Source organism: Platalea leucorodia (assembly GCF_965183815.1).
Source record: "Platalea leucorodia genome assembly, chromosome: 9".
NCBI classification, from domain to species: domain Eukaryota; kingdom Metazoa; phylum Chordata; class Aves; order Pelecaniformes; family Threskiornithidae; genus Platalea; species Platalea leucorodia.
In genome coordinates, this window is record NC_138831.1 from 8,423,886 (window position 1) to 8,442,960 (window position 19,075).

Here is a 19,075-nt window from a genome sequence, read left to right on the forward strand (position 1 = left end):
TATTCAATTGCTGTTTCTCTCACCGAGTGCTCTTCACGTATGTCATTCCTGGATCTTGGAACCGCTTCAGTGTTTAAACCTTTAGGGTTTGTCCTTCTCGCTGATTCATGTACACAACTCCCACTAGCAGCAATGAGTTACCCATAAAGAGGAGCTCAGACAGCTAAAACTTAGCACCAGCGAAGAGCGCATTTGTTATCGTCAGCAAATGACCTGTTTTCAGATTCGCTCAACACAAAGCCAGCTATTCTCAAAAGTCTTAATCCAGCAAAGAATTGCGACTCTGGGCCAGATTGTACCAGAGCATTTGAGCTCAGTCTTAGCCTTAAAGCATCCAAGTCCCTTTGGGTTTACAGCTTGAAAATAAGCTTCCTTGGACTGGAGCCCAAGCACTCAGCACCTTGCAGGCCTGATCCCCTCGCCCAAGGGAGCTGCATGTGAAGGAACTTTAGCCCGTATTTGTTGAATAAAGTTGCAGTTCTCATCTGCTGCCACTCAACCAGAGTCCAGACACCGTTATGGAGCCATTGCTTAGCTTTGCATTATTAATTTTAGCTTAATTTTTCTTCTGTTTGTTTTTTTCTTCCCCTAAACAGGCAATGTCTGTGGCTTTCCTCCGCAGAATCTGAGTACTTCCTGATATTAAGAAGCATTGGGTAAATAAAAAAATACATGCTTTTACAAAATTATGGGTTATCTGGTGCTTTGGAACCAAATCCTACTCTACCAATGGCTTCAGTGAGACAAGTCACATAAGTCAAATATAGTCTTTTTTTATGAAATACTAATCCAAAGAACACTGAAAGAAAGGAAGAACACATTTTACCAATTCTGAAAAATTAAAATGTTGCCTGTGTGCTTTCCGTGTCTACATTATTATTATTAATGTTAATAACAGTGGGATGCACTCCCAGTGAAAAGGCAGTAGGTGGTCATTATAGATTCAGTACTTCTCAGAAACATCCTGGAGAAGATGTATTCATATACTGAATGAACCCTCTTTATATTATTATTTTTAGATGAAAAAAAATTCTGTCTGGGCTGGGGCTAATGAATTCATCTTTTGGTGTCAACGGCACTTGAAAAATTGCCTTATGTTCTCTTTATACTCAACAATTTCACAAATGGGAAGAAATACAACACTGAAGATGATCTAATGCTCTAAAATTCTGTCTTTTTTAACTTCATCATATACTTCGGCACAAAGGGTTGTTGCTGTTTTCCAGTCCACTTGTCGGGTATTCAAAACCCTGCCTCTCAAAAGAACATTTTATAATCCTTTTCAGGTTTATTAAAATTTCAGACCATGAATCAACAGAGAGCAAGCCCCAGACTGGGCAGCAGGAAGAGCTGAGCTGGGGCTCCTCGGGCAGCGGGGGCTTCTAGGACGCACCAAAAGCCCCAGTTACAGGATTCATCAGCCAATGTCAGCACTGGCACTAGGGTGGCATCCTTCTGCTGTACATCAGGTACGCAGTCAGTTCCGCTCACGTCTTCATCACAAGGATGCAGAGGGAGTCACACCTAGCACCCAAAGCTATGGATGTCATGGGAGAGGAGATGCTAACCTCAGTCCCCAAGCCAAAGGGAATGGGTGCTCAAGCAAAGAAGAAAGCAATGATATGACTTTATCCCCACTAGCCAAAGGAGGCACTGGAGTTAAACTGAACCGCAGCTGGGTAAAAACACAAAGGGCAGCACATGTGGAGCAGACAGACAGCGAAACTGGAGGCCCAGGGAACGGCTTCTCCCATCCCGCAATCTGTAGTGGTCCGTGTCAGCAGAGCTCCCTACAAGTGGTCCAAGAGCTACACAGCCGGTGCTTAGGTAACACTGGGAAGTGAGTCTCAAAGGGATGATTCACGTTCATAACAGAGCGGCCACCAATTGCCCACTTTTCAAGCAGACCAAACACAGGGAAAGAAACACGGTGGCTCACCCCAAGCTCCCAGGGCAGAAGAGGCGCCGGGTTCCAGCTGTGAACCACAGTCTCCATTTATGAGACTGGGGAGAGGGATGAAAGGTGAGGGCATGGTGAGGGAAGGAGCAAGACCGGACCACTGACCTCTAAATAAAACCACCAGTCACACTTTGGGATCAGACGACGACAGGAGACAGAGTGTGTCCAACTGCCTTTTTCACTTAGACTATATCTCCTGTTTTTCTTCACCTTTCATTAGGCGCAGCAAAACCATGTCACTAAGTAAGAGTGCAGGTTAATCCCCAGGGAATGTGTTTCACTCCAGTTTAGGATTGCAAATTCATAGGCTCTTGGACCGTTCTAGTGGTACGTACTTACAAGAAGACATGACCATATCACATTTCTGCCATTCTCCAAAAACCCTCTATCTATGAAACCAAGAAATCTCAGAAAACACCTTCCTGGTAAGGAAATGGCAATGGGATGAAAAGGTGGTAGAAAAGCACTGATGTTCAAACAGGCAGGTCTCATTTGGTAGAAGAGGCAGGAGGTAAGGATTGAAGCAACAGAAGAGGATCAACACCACTACAGAGATGCTGGACCACAGAAAGGTGAGATGGGGAAGCTGAAGGGATGTAGCAGATCCCAGTCTAGCAAAAGGCCCAAGCAGAGAGGATCGTGGCACAGGGAGAGATGGGGTGTGAGAAACCAGCAGGTCAAGAGACAGCCAAAAGACCTCTGGAAGGGCTCTAATCAAAGACAAGGATATGACCTCAACAAGATACCTGCAGCCATCGAGGAAAGAGAGAGGATGTAGCACATGGTGTTGGAGGTGGACACAGAAGGGTGACTGCCTGCCTGTGCACTTCAGGGTTTCTCCAGCTCAGTCTTGGGTTTTATCAGGAAAGACAGGCAGGAGTTAGGGCTGCTAAGCTGAAACTAATGACTAATTAGTGAGTTAAACAGTTAATTAGAAATTAGCTAAGTAGCTGCAGGGGGTCAGAAGCAATGCCACCACAGTGCCTATGGGAACCACATGAGCTGAGCAAGGGTGATGCCAGTGCCATGGGACAGCCTCAGCCTTGTCCATCCGGGCAGGAGAAGGAGGCGCTCTGCCCGCAGCTCAGCAGGGCTGAAGCGTCACCATCCCTCAGCTCTTTCTCCTTTTCCCTATTTCAACGAGATGCCTGTGCAAGTTCCATCACTGCACTTCTCCGTAGATCAGTATGACCTGGCCCAAGAGCCTGCGGGGTCAGTACACCTAATCCCTCGGAAGAGAAGGAAGCAGCACACGGAAGCTGAGACACCTACAAACTGCATTGCTGAGACATTCAATCTGAAGAGATGCATCTTCAGCCAAGAAACTGTGACTCATGATTTAATTTTTCCAGGACATAAGATTTTGAAGTGATTCATTTGGTCAGAAAAAAACAGTCCTACCATTTTTCATTCTGGGGTAACGTTAATTTCTTACTGGTTTTACCAATTTCCAGTTAGCACAATAAAATCAATCTCCAGGTGATACTCTTACAGCACCAAGACTTTGAAGCTCCCTTTTCTGTAACTAAAGTAATTATTGCTTTTGAAAATGAACCTAATACTCTAACTCTTTCTTTAAGAAGCTTTTACAGATTCAATCATCTTCAGCAGTGCAATTAAAGCAAAGCCAGCATGTTTATTTTGTTTGCAGAGAAGAAACTGATTGAAACCATATTTATAGTCTTGGAGCAGAGTCAAAGCCCTGCTGAACTATTAGCCAAGTGTGCAGATTATTAATTGCCATAAAAGCCACTTAAAATATGCATTTGGTATCCGTATTGTTAAAGTGTCCACTCTGGTCAAAGTAAAATGGCTCAGCTGGATTTTCTCCTCCCCAGGGTGAGACTGGAAAGCATCTGATATGAATTTCAGCAAACTAAATACTTCCCCTCCTTACTGAAATTCCTATGCATATCAGACAATGAGTCTTAACCTCATAAAAAAGAGTTTAGGATCTGGATAATTAACTTGGAAATTCTCCTTCAGCTTAATTTAAAAGCAAAATAAAAAAAAAAACAGGGGAAAAGATAGTCTTTAATTTTAAAGGGATTTTTCGTATTAAGCTTTGGTCTAAGTGCCCTTTCCTAGAGATGATCTAAATTCATTTCTCATCAGAGAGGAAACTGCACCTCTATCAAGTAGATGTCATTGACAGATACCAAATTAACAAACTGAAGCCTTATATTTTCAACATAAATCTAAAAGATTCAGTTCTTCGCAAAGAAAATATACAGAGAGCAGCTGCCAGAGCCGTAGCCTTAGCAACCACACCTGCTTCATACTCACGTCGGCTTTCATACATGCTCCTGGACTGGGCCCAGATTTTGAATGGATCTGGCTTTTTCTGCCCAGAACTGTCCGGTTGATCCGCAGCCGGCGCCTCCGCGGCGGTGTAGTCCGGCAGCACCTGCGTGCTGTGAACGGGGGAAGCGGTGTGCCCGCTGCGGTGGCTGGAGACGCTATGCTGAGAACTGTTTTGGCTGTCTTTCCTTTCAAGTGGTTGCTATAAGGAAGAAAGCGAGTGGAAAGAGAGAGAACAGACGGTTATTGGTCTTTGAGTGGGTGTTTTCCATCAATTTTTCTCCCTTCTTTGATCAGGGTTTCTGCATGCACATAAGTAAGTATATAAATCACAGTTTTGCTGCCACCAGTTAATGCGGGGTACAGTTAAATTCCCCGATGACAGATTTTGATAGGCAGACTGACAGAAAGAGATATGCAAAACAAAGTCATTTATCATAAAAAAATATGCAGTTCTCCATCTCACATAAAACAAATGTAAATCTCATTATAGGTTACTAGTTTCAGCGCACTTCTTTTTTCTTACATTAAGGCAGAAAAACTCAACAACCTTCTACTCAAATAACATTAGGATCTAACTTGAGCCTGCAAGAAAAAGGAGAAATTACCAAATTTCACTGTGAAAACTTAAACAGTCCCTCTGAAACAGATGCAAGCACAGCCCTTACTATGAGAGATCACTTTTCCTCTGCAGCTCTTGCAACCCCCACATCACAAGTGGGTGGACAACAGAGTACCACTTTCATGTCTCTGCTTCCCAGAGCATCCACAGGATTACAGCAGACCTTCACAAATGTGAAAATGTCTATTTGCAGTTTGATTTCCTTGTTTTAATTGAGCGTATTAAAACAGGAAAAAATACGTCCGCCTAAATTCAAGGCTTATTCAAAAGCATTATGTCAAGAGCTCTGTCTGCTCAATATTTAGCTAAGCAGGGTACATAATTCTTAACTCAAATTCACAACGGTGTGCTCAAATGAAGCACAAGTCACATTTGCATTGCCAGGATTTGTACTACTCAATATGCAGCAAAATCCTCCCTCAACAAGAGCTCCCCAAACTGTACAGCAAATGCTTTTTAATGCTCTTTTGACATGACCTTGGGTTGGCATCAAGGTCAAGTCCAATCTCCCACCTGCTCCGGCACAGGGAACTGGCACGTTCCCGGGGACGCTGTGACGCAGAGGGCGGCCGGAAAAATAGCATCCTACAGGTTGTTTTTACAACATCCACAATTTCCTGGCTAAAAGGGGTCAGCGGCTCGGAGCAAGAAACCTCAGGCAAAAACGTAAAGCCTCCTGCTGGCAGGGGGTACCCGAAAACACTGCAACAGGAGTCTCTGCTTTCAGGGACTTCTCCATAGCAAACCAAGCAGGGGCTGGGAGAAAAGCCAGCGGCAAACACCGAGCAGACGAGCACAGGGCGCTGAGGTGCACGCAGCTCTGGGGACCCCCTCCTTTACTCTGAACGCGAAACGCCAGGCAGCCAATGCTCCATCATAGCAGGGCTGAATTAATTACAGAGAAGAAAGTTACCATACGGAAGTGCCCTCTTTCTGAGTCTTAACAGGAATTTTTTCTTTTTTCTTTTTTTTTTTTTTTAAGGTGCACATATTTTTAGGTTTACACTGAGAAGAAAAACCAGCTCCAACAGCCCAAATGACTTTGACCTCTCAGCCTTACATTCGAGTTGTTGATCCACTACCAGCATTTTTTTAAATGGTATCTCGATCGACTAGAATGTGAAATTGCCTTTGTCCTTTAAAGCAATTTTGAACAAAGCATACGTGCTGTGATTACTCATCTGCAGACTTTCAAATACAAATATCTGAACCAATTTTAAACATTTTTAGCTTTTTAAGTGGTAAAAGAAGCTAAGTCACAAGCAGCCCTTCAGTTTTTAAATGAAGCAGTTTTAAAACATCTATGCTGTGGATAATCACTCCTTTGTAACTTAAAAATAAAAAAAAGAAAAACCACTTTACAACTCTGAGTCCAGCCATCTGGATTGTTTTGTTTGTTTGGCCAAACTACTAAAATAACTACAAGCATCCTGTGAAACTTCAGGCCAATCTCACTGGAAATAGCTGGTTTACAGAAGTTGGAGTACAGGGACTAAAACGTGAAGCTTTATTCAGCCCTTGGGGAAATGTTGAGAACTCTCTGAAAACTTTCTGGTTTAAAAAGAAACAAAGTTTGAACTTTAAAAAGTGTTCTCACTTTATGATATGAAAGGTCTAAATATTGAACAGACTATGAATTCTGTTTTGTATTTGGGTTGCAAATGGAAGTGTCAGCATATCTCAAGCAAAACCACCTCTAATTAAACTAGAGTTGCAATTGCAAATACACAGACATTTTGCAAGAAACAGGGGAACACTTCTGCAGAGGGACAGTTGTTTTTCCAAACAATAATTCCTTTAAAAAGCCTGAAACATCTCTACTTAGGAGTTGAAGAGAGGGGCAGAGAAAGGGGAACACAATCATGGAAAACATGAATATATGTAATTAAATTAATTCAAGACATTATTAATTGACTTTCACATCACCAGATGAGGCCAAAAAAGTTTGGGGCCAGACTTTTACATGTGCTGTAGCACCTTCAGCAGTTCATCATCATCGGGACTTGCAGGGCTCTGACGGCCCTGCTCTCCATGGAGCTCTGCAACGGGTACTGCCCAGATGGAGCAGTTTGTGCCTTGGTGCAAAGGTGGAGCTTTCCCAAGCGGTCTGAGCTGACGAAACGCCAATGAAAGGATGGCTTCTCTATCTCCTACCTTGTTCCTAGCTTTGGGACCCGTCCCCCTGGGTCTGGGTCTGACTGCCCGGCTCACTCATCTCACATGGGCAGGAAAGCAGCTAAATCAGGGCCAGATGAGCACGGGGCTGTTTGGTGACAGACTGCTGCAGAGCGGGTGGTTCAGACCTCACCCTGAGATGCTGATCATGTTTTTTAGTGAAAAGTAAAGCAGATCAGCTGAATCGTGTTGACTTCTAACAGTAGCTACAAGAGCATGGGGCACCGAACTACCCGTCAGCAAGAGCACTGCTGACCCTCCAGAGTCTACGGTCTTCTCCAGAGCTGTGGAAAAGCATAAATAGCTTGCCAGAAAGACTTGAACAAAAGTGGCTAGAAATCAAGACTACAATGACTACCTTGAGTCCATTTAGGCAGATTGCACACTTAAATACAGGTGATAGGGAAAAAACAGTCACCTTGGCACTGTATTACAGCCATGACAAAATAAATTCGTGGAAAACCGGAGCTTCTTGTGCCCTACCCAAGCCCCAGGTCTGAGATGCATGGCCTGTGCCAGCTTCCCTGTGCCCTTGCTGAAACTTCACAGTGCTCATCCTGCAAAACATAAGATGAAGAAAACGTACTATTGGGAAGGAAGTCTTTTCTAGCTGCCTTTTCCCCACTAGTTGAGGTTAATAGGAACGTCAGCGTGCCTCAGATTTCCAGGTGCAGCTGTGGGGGCAATTGCTGCAGAAGAGGGGGCAGCAGCGGTCAGGGTTTGGGCATACATCAGCCTTCCAGGATTTCTTCCCTCTACTGTGCAATCCCATTTTCAGCCACAGGCACTCCATTTGCTGACCTGAAAGGCAGCTTCTACCTCAGCAGAGAGGCTGAGTGAGCCCACACTGAGCACTACATCGTCCTCCGATTACCGGGAGGGAAGAAAACAGCAAAGGTGATGCGAGCTAGGGAGCTTGAAGCTGTTGTGCTTCAAAAGGAGACAGGAGGAAAACTGCTTACAAAAGTCTCCACGTGCCTGGAAAATGCTACAGATACCCACATAGCAGAGACCAGTTTGTCATTCATGCTAGATGAAAGAGTAATTAAATGTTACTTTGTACAGTGACTGCTAAAACAACTGAGGCCCATGACATGGCTGAGAGGTGGCTGCAGGCAGAGAGCGGACACTAATTATTAGTAGCAGTTGTGTATGTCTGTGTCAGGCAGAGAGAAACCCGCAGCAGAAGAGGTGACGGAGGCAGGGAGCACGTCCCGCGGCACGAACGGACACCAAAGCTTTTTGGCAGGGGATTCTCCAGGCATTAAACTGCAACAGAGAAGAGTTGCTGTGGTTTCCTCCCACTGCATTTCAAGGTGGGGGGGAAAAAAATGGTCTCTGAATGAAGAGGGATGTGTCGTACAAACACGCATGCTATGGAACCTACTTCTCCTCCTGACAAGGACAGGACGTCAGCAGAGCCCCAAGTGCTGCCTATCCACCTGAAATACAGGGTTAGCCTCTTGTCAGGGACAGGCTGTGCATAGGAATTGCACTTCTGGCCACAATTCAGCTATGCTGACAGTGTATTTATTCACACCCAAAAGAAAAATTAGATTTTTGGAAGAGCTTAGCAATTCCTTCCTCTTGCACTGATCCTGTCTTCTGACGATCTAGCTGCAGATTTTGTGCTTTAGAGCATTTTGGAGAAGCTGGTCCCGGCAGCGATAGCAAATTGAGCTGCAAATGGGAATCTTTGCCCCCTTGTGGAGGATTTTGATGCAAGCAACCCGGGGAAAAAAAAAAAAAGGAAAAAAAAAAAGTTTGTTTTCATCCATGTTATACCTGGATAATTGCAGGGGAAATTACTATATTAGAGAACTTGCACACTGAAAATGTATATTCCCAGATGGTCAATACAAAAATATTATGCATTTCCATCTGAAGAAGAATCAATGGGAAACTGAAAACAAAACAAGCAACACAGAGAGCTGCTGTGAGCGTATCCTTGGTGGGGGGAAAAGGGGAAGAAAGGACTTGGAAGTGCCCAGTCCCACGTATGGATGCAAAATTTTTTTTTTTTTTTCCCCACTCTTCCATCAAGGTTGAAAACTCTCTGTAAAAACTGAGAAAAAGAGCAAAGCTCATCAGAAGATACACACAGTCTGAAAAATACAGCCCAGGAAAACTGAGCTCAAGGCAGAAAAATATTCCCAGATGGTGTCACAGCCCCAGACCTAACAAACCTCTCCAAGGGCCTAAAAGACCTCCTCCCAGCCGGGAGGTATCCAACAGCCTGAAATCAGCCTTTCAGGAATACAGGATTGGGGCTGATAGCTAAAAATAGGGCTTGTCTGAGAAAGAGACAGCCGTTGGCAGTAAGTCGGGTGTGTGTCCAGGCTCTGGGAAAGGATGCGAGGCAAGAAGAGAGGGCTCGTCACTGCGCTGAGCGAAGCAGAAGAGGATGGAGACCTGAGCTCCTGTTTTCCCCGATGCAGCAGAAGAAACAAAGAAGGAGCACAAGTTAAGTTTGGGCCAACTGCTCCTGTCCTGGATGTATGCTGTCCTTTAACTGCAGCTAATCTATTAATCAAGGAATGCTGGAAAACATTGCCTCTGTGTTGGGCAAAGGGAGCGGGGAAACGGGCAGCACATTCAACCCAAGCCCCATAGCCAGCCCTGCGGCACTGGGGACAGCCTGCAGGCGCACAGCTCTGCTGGCAGCACCCACATTCACCCAACGGCTGCAAGTGCAGCAAACCATCCCTGGGAAATGCCGGGGCAGGGCGCAGTGAGAGGGCATCCCCACCAGGACAGCCCCTGCCAGGACAAGAGCAAGTGGGAATCTTCAGGGCCAAGAGGGCTGGGATCCCCTCACCCCACAGCCAAGCACCAGCCCTGGTTTAGTTAAATCAAGGAAGAAAAGTGTTAAGCAATACCACTGCTTCTACACTTTTGACCATCACCTTGGACACACGAGCTCTGGTGTTGGTGTAAATCCATCACAGACAGCCCCAGGACAGTTTCCTCCTCTGCACAGGGCTGCCCCAAGGCACTTTGCTCCAGGTTTCCCTGCTCAACCTGTGCACGTCACCGATGCCTGGGAACGAAGGAGCGGCTGCGCTGGCTCCGACGCGCTCTGCTCTGCCCCTCCGAGGAGCGGTCGTCATTAAAACCGCACAATGCGGCGGTGTAAAACATCGCTGCTAATTGCTGATGCAAATGATCCGGTGTGCAGGCAGGGGGAATAGGAGGCTCTGTCTTTTGTGAATCCTGCGCTTTAGAGGCAACAGCACCGCCTAGGGCCATAGTAAAAAATACTGGAGGGACCCTAAAGCAACGTGAGAGGGGTCTGGGAGAGGCACGCACGGGAATGGGACTGCTTTCCCAGGGCTGACTGGCTCCTCAAAGCAAATAGTAGGGAGAAATCTGCTGTTGCAGGGCTGCACCTGTTTGCAAGCAGTCTCTTTGTTCACCGAGGCAGGATTATCCCGACATGGATTTAGATGCTGCTCAGATTTTCACGGTGCATCGCTGCCGACCAGAGAGGTGTCTGACACAGCAGGATCCCCCTCTACCTGATGCTGAATGTGCGTGTGGCAAAGCGGGAGCCTCCACGCTTTGAACAGACTGAGACTCATTGATCGGGGCTGGTTTAATGACAGGAGTCGGAGTCTGGATCAAGTGCAGCCGCTCCTGCTCCGACTGGGGAAAAAAGTGCAGGCAGAGAAAAGAAACGTGCCAGACGCGTCCGTATTTTACACACTTGCTTCTGTTTTACCGAAGGCTGAAATAATTTCAGCGTATGACAGAAATGAGCGCGCAGGGTCTGACGTGCCTGTGATCTGCGAGGGAGCGCACCCCACACTTCTGCCTCGCAACATTAATGCGAGCTGACAATGGTAGAGGCCTGGCCTCACGTGACTTTAATCAGCGCTGCCCTAAGCCATCAGAATCACATTAATTATTTCAGGGCTTTCTTTTTGGATGAACAGAGAACTCGTATCAAAAGAGCCTTCTGCTCAGCCCCTTCATAAACCTCTTGCCCAGGTTTGCAGCGAGGCGGGTTGCGCCCAGCTGCAGTTTTTGGCACCCGTGGGGGACTGTCGGTGAAGTTTCGCACCGTCTTACAACATGGCAAAGACCTCACTTGCTCTGCTTCCCCAAAGCTACCGGGAGAGAATTCTCTTTTTTCCTCTCCCTCTCAACAGATAACTGGAAACTTTCAGGCTTTAAGTATTCCATTTCCTTCAAAAATAAACCATTTCTCTTTGTTGCATACAAATAGCACATTAATTTCTTCCACAATGTCGTGTATGGAGTTTTAATGATACTTCAGATCACGGCTTCCGTGCTATTAGCTAACATGACATCCAGGTAACAGCTTTATGTGGAAATACGATCAGAAGGGACAAGTAAATGCTGTCCTGATGGTTTTTTTTTTTTAAAATAAGAAATCTCACACCTGCAGCACAACCCTGCTCGGTATGAAAACGCCTCCAGAGCAGCACTCGGACGGCTAACCGTATTTCCCGGGAACCATAATCATGCTCCGTTCATGCTTTGTCTCTCTCAACAAGGTGCATGCTCGCCCGTTCTGTTAATAATTCAGCCGAGGGTACTCGAGAAAACTCAGGGAGTTAATGGAAAAGGTTGGTGCCTATGAGCACCCGACAGGAATTGCTATCTGGCAAGAAGGTGGAGCCTCCCATCTTTCCAAAAGGAAACAATAGCTTTTTTTTTTTTTTTTTGGTAAGTTAAACGACAGAGAAGCTCATCTGTCGGGGAAGAGGATCTGTAAACCTGAGGCTTTATTTGCAAACAAGTCCCTCTTCTGTACTGCATTCCTCTTTCATCTCCGCATGCAGCAGGAGCCGTGCAAGGTAATCGTGGTTGCAACAGAAAGACAACTTAAAACAATCAAGACCCACAAAGAAAACAAACCGAACTCATGCCTTTCTCTTTCAAAGCAGACAAACAGACAAAAATAGTAGCTGAAAAGTGCTTACCGACTTTGGGCTCTTCTTTGGGACCGGCAGTCCTGAAAAATGGCAACAAGGGGAAAATAAACATTAGCATCTAAACGTTACCTTCCCTTAAAGAAAAATCCCTAGGTGTATCATCCGAACGTAGCCATCTGCAGAGTTATGTCAGCTTTCGCTCTCGCATCGGAGTTACCAGTCTGTTCATATCGAATCAAAGCACAGGGAGAGGGAGAGCGAGCGAGAGACGGGAGCGGGGAAGAGGGAGCGGGGGGAGAGCTCTATCTGCATTAGCTATGCTGACTTGTGCTGCAGCAGCCGGGAGGCTGGGAGAGAAACCCACAGCCCTCAGCGGTCGCCGAAACCCAGCGCTTGGGCAGAATCTCAAATGCTCCCCTGGATTACGGGAGACTTAGCTGACAATTAAGCCGAGGCTATTTCCTTTTGACGCGAGCGGCTCGGCGATTTTATCGGACCAATCGCGGTGGCGCAGGGGAAACAGGTTGATTTTTTAAAAAGTATTTCTCTAGAAATCAATTTTTGAAAGGAAAACGCGCATTGGCTTGAGCCGGGAGGTGAGGGCTGGGCAAAGAAAAACAAAAGCATGAGGAGGAATAAGCTTTTATCCCTAAAAACGTGAGTGTTCTTGAGAAAACACGCGTTTTCCTTCCTGTTCATCCTAAGTGTAAATCTTTGAAGCCAGAGATTTTATCTGTTAGTTACAATTTCAGAGACCTGAGGCTTGAAAACAGCACCGCAAATGTCCTGACCCTTGGGGGGGATGCTAGGGAGCTTGGAGAAGGGGGGCTTACACAGGTTGCAGTCGATGCAAAGGAAGAAACAACTGGGAGGGCACCAGAGAAGGTTTTTTCAAGGGCAATTTTACATTTTGGAGCAGCCTCTTACCCGCTCTGTGATGAGCAAGAGAACTCAAGTGGGATTTCTATCGACTACTTCTGCATACAGCTCAATTCCCAGCAGCAAAGGAGACACTTGGCCAGGGGATTTACCTACAACGCAGGCAAAGCTCTTCCCTGGGCATTTTGCAAATCACTTTTCCTCCACTGTTGCAGGAGAGGGAACTCCCCATATTTTGCTCTTTGTGGCACTCCAGAAAACAAACGTAAACCAAAACAGAAGATTACACTCCACATTAAGTGCTCAGTAATTCAGATGTTTGAAATCTGCTTTTGTCTTTAGGATGTGATTTATGTGGCATTTATGCCGCATTATGTTTTCTACTTTATGTACTTTCTTTCTGCTAAAACCCATGCCCTCGTCTAACTTTTACACAGAGAATAAAATAAGTGATGCAAGTGAATTACAAATCTGTCTAGGAAGAAGCTCATTTTAAGGTAATTTGGGAGATGTTAGCTCTGAATAGGGAAGATCCGCAATTAAAAATGATAAACAGAGCTCAATTTGCTGCCTGCTCAGACTGGGATGCAAACTGTAATGAGTATTTTAAATGAAATATTCGCAGCTTTTGAGGAATATCTGTGCTCTGCACGTCACTCTGATGCACTCCCAGCCGGTAGCTGATACCCCTCCAGGCACCGATTGATCGAGGGACAATGAAACATCAAAACTGTTTGAACTAAACAATCAAGACTGCAGCTTCATTTCTGCTGACGGTGACTGCGTTTGTATAACCCACTTAAAGAGGAAAGCACTAATAATGCTCATGGCAAGTCACATTTTTAACAGGCGTCATTTATCACAGAGATAAACACACAGATAGAGATTCTCCCTCTCTCTCTCTCTCTCCTTCCACATGCATGCACACACGTTCACTCTCCCTTTCCAAAGGATGCTCTTTCCTATTAAATCAATAGGTAGAACAGATCCCCGTGCACGCACGCACGCACGCACCCTTAACGGACCAACATGAGCCAGAAAAGGTATTACAGCAATTTAAATGTTCCACGCAAAAAATAAAGCTGAGATGCAGCTGGGCTGTTGGTTCAAATTGTACCAGAATTCAATTTATTGCATCACAAGCATTAAACGTTAAAATTTACCAAGTATGATCTACTGAACAAACCTTTCCTTCAATGTATGTCATTAATTTTGGCTGTTCCAACCCAAAAAAGATGGAAAACGGTTGAAAAAATAATGGAAAACACATCAAGGCCATTGTTTGGCGGGTCCTTCAGAGGCTGATGAATCTTACAGTGTCACTGCTCTGTGCCAGATTTTGCTGCAGAACAAGCAGTAATTGACTTTTTACCAAAATAAGTGACTGCAGAACACGTTAACAAATGTTGGTAGTTTTTCATGGGACAAGCTTCTAGTCAGGGGAATAACCTGTCTGTACATTTTCCTGTAAAAATGTTATTTATTCATCTAATTAGGGTCTCATTGTAAAACTCCAGTTCTTGACGCAGCAGGCCAAATGAGTAAATGATAGGTATAATATGTAGTTTTCATGCTCAGATGATGGAATGGATACAGCATTTAACAGCCATGAACACAAAGCGCTTGAATAACCCCCAAATCCTGGGAACATCGCTAGCAAGAAAACGCTGAGCTTTACCAAAAAGCTTCTGGCAAAACCAACCGCCCACGCCTATGAGTTTGGGATGGTGACAACTAGGAATTACAACATTCACCTTTTGATTACTTTAACCACGTCCCATCAGTGCTCAGGCCACTGCTCATGCCATGCCTCCCTTGGTATGCTCATCCTCCCAGCTGCCCCGTTCTCTCCCGAAGCCTTACTGAAAGTTTATCAGAGGTAAATGGGCCAAGCGTGGACTTAACACCCAGTTTGCATCTCTTTGGCATTGTCCAATTTTTTAGTGATCGGAGTAATGGCATTCACATCCCTGGCTAAGAGAAGCCCTCAAATCTGATAATGGAATAACAATAGTTTATATCGACACTGTTTGCAATATAATCCCTCTCTGATGTAATGCCTATGGACATCTCTCACTAGTACTTGAAATGCAACTTCTGATTTTGAGGGGTTTTGGAGGTGCAGATTAGGGACGGTGGAAGAGTCACGCAACCGAACGGGGCTGTTGTCATCACAGAGTTAACAGTGTTTTAAAACAAACGAGCACATCTGGTAAACAATGTCAATATGACCTAAAACCCCTTGAATGGGCTCATTGTAGCTACTTACTAAATGTGCCTGGAATTAAATTAATTAGAAAGCACAAATTACTCCCCTCTAAATAACAATGTAATAAAGCAACTGCTTAATGAAAAATATCAGTGATCAGTGAGCAATCCACAAGCACAAAAAAAGGGATTGTAATCAAACTAAATTCACAGACTCGTCAGCAAGGCAAGAAAGGCTTCATACAAGGTTAGTCAAAAATGACTCAGATGCAGGGATCTAAATTAAACTAATTATCACAGAGATTATTACATTTATCTTAACAAAAACCTCTCTCTTTTCTCCCCAGTACTCCCTAAAGCTCTGCGTACAGCTGGCTGCATCCATCTGCTCAACTACGTTTTGTAACATAGGGGAAAAAATGGAAATCATTAAGCAAGTTTTGTACCATGACTTCAGCACTCTTAATGCCATTACCCATCAGGAGCAGTGTTTCTGTTGCGTGACACTGTATTATGTTGTGAGTGATGCGGTTCATGAAGTAAGGCCACAACCCAGGTTATTTCATATTATTTGGCATGTGTTAATTTTGCAATCTTGTGTGGCAAAACTTTTGGAGCTGGGAAGCTGTAAGTTCCCTGACCCTACCTACGATAAGTTAATGGAATAACTCATGGGACAAAACCATGACCCCAAGTGTTGCTGTTTCTAACATGCAGTGGTCCTCAATTTTTACAGGAACATCTTCTCAAATCCTTTGTCTTTATGTGACCAAAGTAACATGGGAAGAGCATGACACATGGCAAATTCTGTTTTGCTAAGCGTATACAGAATGCAATGTGTGACTACAAATCCATACCATAGCCTGGACCTGACTCTGGTATGAGCTCAGAAGGCCACAAGTGCTCAAAAACTACCTAGAAGGACACCAGACACATCACGCCCTGTTCTACAGCCCTGTGTTTTAGACATAGCGGATCAAAATGATCAAAACTTGAATCATAAGGAAGACCTGTCTCTAGGCACCATAGGAGTCATCCAGTCAACCCATCCAAACAGCTTGGTTATGTGAAGGCCAGTTGGCGTGAACGCTTCTCCCTCCACCACAAAAAAAAAAAAAAAAAAAAAGTATATATTTACATGGGATTTCAACTGAAGTTGGAACAATTCAGTACCGGTTTGCACAATCCACCCAGAGGACAACGGTGCTTGAAACTGCTAAGAGCCAGTCTAGAAGCCAGATGTACCACCTTATTTATTGCTTATGTCTGTGGCTACTGCTCAACACTTTTCAGTTTTGGGCTGGTTTTGCACATGAAAGGAAAGAACGACTGTGTCTAGATCTTTACTTCTCATGATTGCTTAACGCTTCCAACCAGGACACCCTGTGGACCATCCATATCCAACAGCAAAAAAAAGCCATAGGTGAGCCTAGGTGAAAAGGTTACCCATTTGCTTTTGCCATCACATGGTCTGCAGCCCAGAATAAACAACAGCTGAAAATTAGCAGGAGATGAATAAAAACACAAGAAAAGAAATATTTCAGACTGTGCCACAAGGTTAGCATTTACAGAGAAAATGTTCCTGCCTGGAAAAAAATAAAAATAACAAGCTTTCTAAATAGTGCTGCTTACACTGTGCTGAATAAAAACCAAAGTCTGTATCAAAGAAAAGAGACACTTCGAAAGATAAGGGATAAAGTACTGGAGAGTCAGGGGGTACACAACCATATACCTGCCACTGCACATTGATCGCTGCTTTCTGTGTGAAAAACAAGGAACTCTAAATAATTAACGTTAATGGCCATTAGTGCCGTCAGGGGACAGGGGAGGGAAGGTTGGTGGTGACAAAGCAATCCCCTTGACTCTGTATAATCCATTGCCCAAGAATTTCTAATAAAGGACAAATACTATCTAAAAAAAAATAGATGGAACTTGATCTTTTCCAGGCTGGAAAAAGAACAAGAAAACATACCAGAGCAATCTGCAGCAAGAGAGGCAAGCCTGCACACAGCCATAAGAAGCACCACCAAGAAAAAAACCCCTGCCTTGTCCCTGCCCAACTTTTCTGCTCATCATCGTGATTTGCATAACAAGAGTGTCACTGCACTAGCAAAAAATTTAGCTATGCAATACAAGCGTTAAGCGAGAGAATAATTTACACTGCAGGAATATAGCTCTGCCGTAAATCAAGTTTGGTAACTACCAAATACAGTGAAAAATGCCACATTTCTAATGCTAATGTTCAAAAAGCGATGTTGCGAAGAGACCATCTTAGGCATTATTAACCCACTGGCACTGGCGAAAAAACATAACGAGGCATAGCATATTATTGCCATTAACAAGAATTTCAGTTCTAGGTGCTCTAAAGATGCTAAATTGTATTAGACTCAATTACTCATTCTTGGTCAGGATGCTAAAGAATTCCTCCTAACTGAAGTCTCAGTCATATTTTCAGCATCTCAAATCAGAATTGATTTTAGAAGCGATAAAGAAGATAGAGGCTAATAAAATCCATTTAATTACTACAAAAATATAAATTTAACTATGTAGTAAGATACATATGGTAATGCCAAGACAGTAAGATAATAAAGAGATTGAGAATTAGTGTGACAATTACCCATCTAACCTATGGTTGAAAGCATGTCAGCAGTTCTAATATTTTTATTTTGAAGCTCATTAAATGAAGAGTTCTTCCTAAAGCTCGAGCTGTTGGAGTCATATGCTTAGATGAAAATCTCTGTTAATATTTAAACAAATATGTACATAGACATTAAATTTCTGAAACCTTGTGAATTAGAAAAGGTAAACACCAGAACTGGAAAGGAATTAGAAGCCCCCATGCTCTTTTTACATAGGTGTGTGTGTGTGTACACACGTATTATATATTTTTTTTCATATACATAAGCATATATGTGTGGATATGCATGAAGTTACCAACCCTTTTCCACAAGCCCACAAAATGAACCTGCAAGATTAATTTCTAGAGGACATCTCCCAGTTTTTTGGGCATGCTGCAATTTTGAAGATGTCCAGTCCCAAACCCCCTCTCCTCAGATGGCTGTCCTGTGGCATGGCCATGTGGGTACCGAAGGGCAGCAGCATCTCAAGGCCAATGTCGTGTGCCACTCCAAGCTTAGCCCAGGACACTGGTAGAGGAGAAATTATAGTTTGCTATTGTCACATCTGTATTTATCCTGCTCAGTGAGGGTGTTTGTCTTCAGACTTATCACGGCACTGTTACAAGGTGTAAATCCACACACTCAAACCTGTGTGGCTTACAGAGATTCTCGTATTTCATATTTGGAGAGCAGCCTGCACAAAGGGGATGCCTAGAGATAGGGCCCTCTTGGCATTAGTTTGATGTTGCTATTAATAAATAACATCCCTTAATAATAAGCTAATACTTATGGAATGCTTAGTCAGATTCAGACCTGGGGGGTGCACATGCACACGTGGCACGCTAAGACAGAAAATCTTTACTAGAGGACAATGGTTTTGCAGATGTTGTCACAAAATATAACTTTATTAGATTTAAAATACAGTTTTCTATTAAAATAAATCAGTAACTCTATACTTCCAAGTATGTAACTCTACATCCCAGAAACTAACCCTTAAGGATGAGGACGGAGACAAAACTTCTGGGGACTGATACTCACCTGCCACATTCCTACCAAATTACCTTCATGGGCCCTCAGCCACAGGGCCCTGACCTGCCCCAGCACCCTCAGCCAGCTGCGGCACCTCCCTGAAGCTCAGCCTCCTCTACCAAATCGGTCTGGTCTACAAGCCCTGCCAGCTTCTCAAGTCCAACTCGTGGTACATTGCAGGTCTTCGGGCACAAAAGAGATGGCTTTAAAAGGGTCTTAAAGCTGGTATAGTCCTAATTACTGTCACCATCACAAAAATAAGTCCATCGGACCAAGCAAAAATAAATGTGAAAATGAATACACATAAAATCCCAATGCAGAATGGGAAAAAAAAATTAAATTCAGAATAGAGAGACTTAGAGACCTGAGGAAAGATATTTAA

The 19,075-nt window shown here is 44.2% G+C and overlaps 1 protein-coding gene across 9 annotated transcripts in view; it reads right to left on the bottom strand.

Annotated features, from left to right (window-relative positions):
• Positions 1 to 19,075, bottom strand: part of MAGI1 (membrane associated guanylate kinase, WW and PDZ domain containing 1) — a gene marked incomplete at its 5' end in the record, with an annotated part of 358,756 nt that overhangs the window by 26,549 nt on the left and 313,132 nt on the right. For all 9 annotated transcript variants that reach the window (XM_082321191.1, XM_082321192.1, XM_082321194.1 and 6 more), the window contains 2 exons: positions 4,247 to 4,463; positions 12,008 to 12,039. In XM_082321191.1, the coding sequence (XP_082177317.1) occupies positions 4,247 to 4,463; positions 12,008 to 12,039 (249 nt within the window). The remainder of the gene's footprint in view (positions 1 to 4,246; positions 4,464 to 12,007; positions 12,040 to 19,075) is intronic.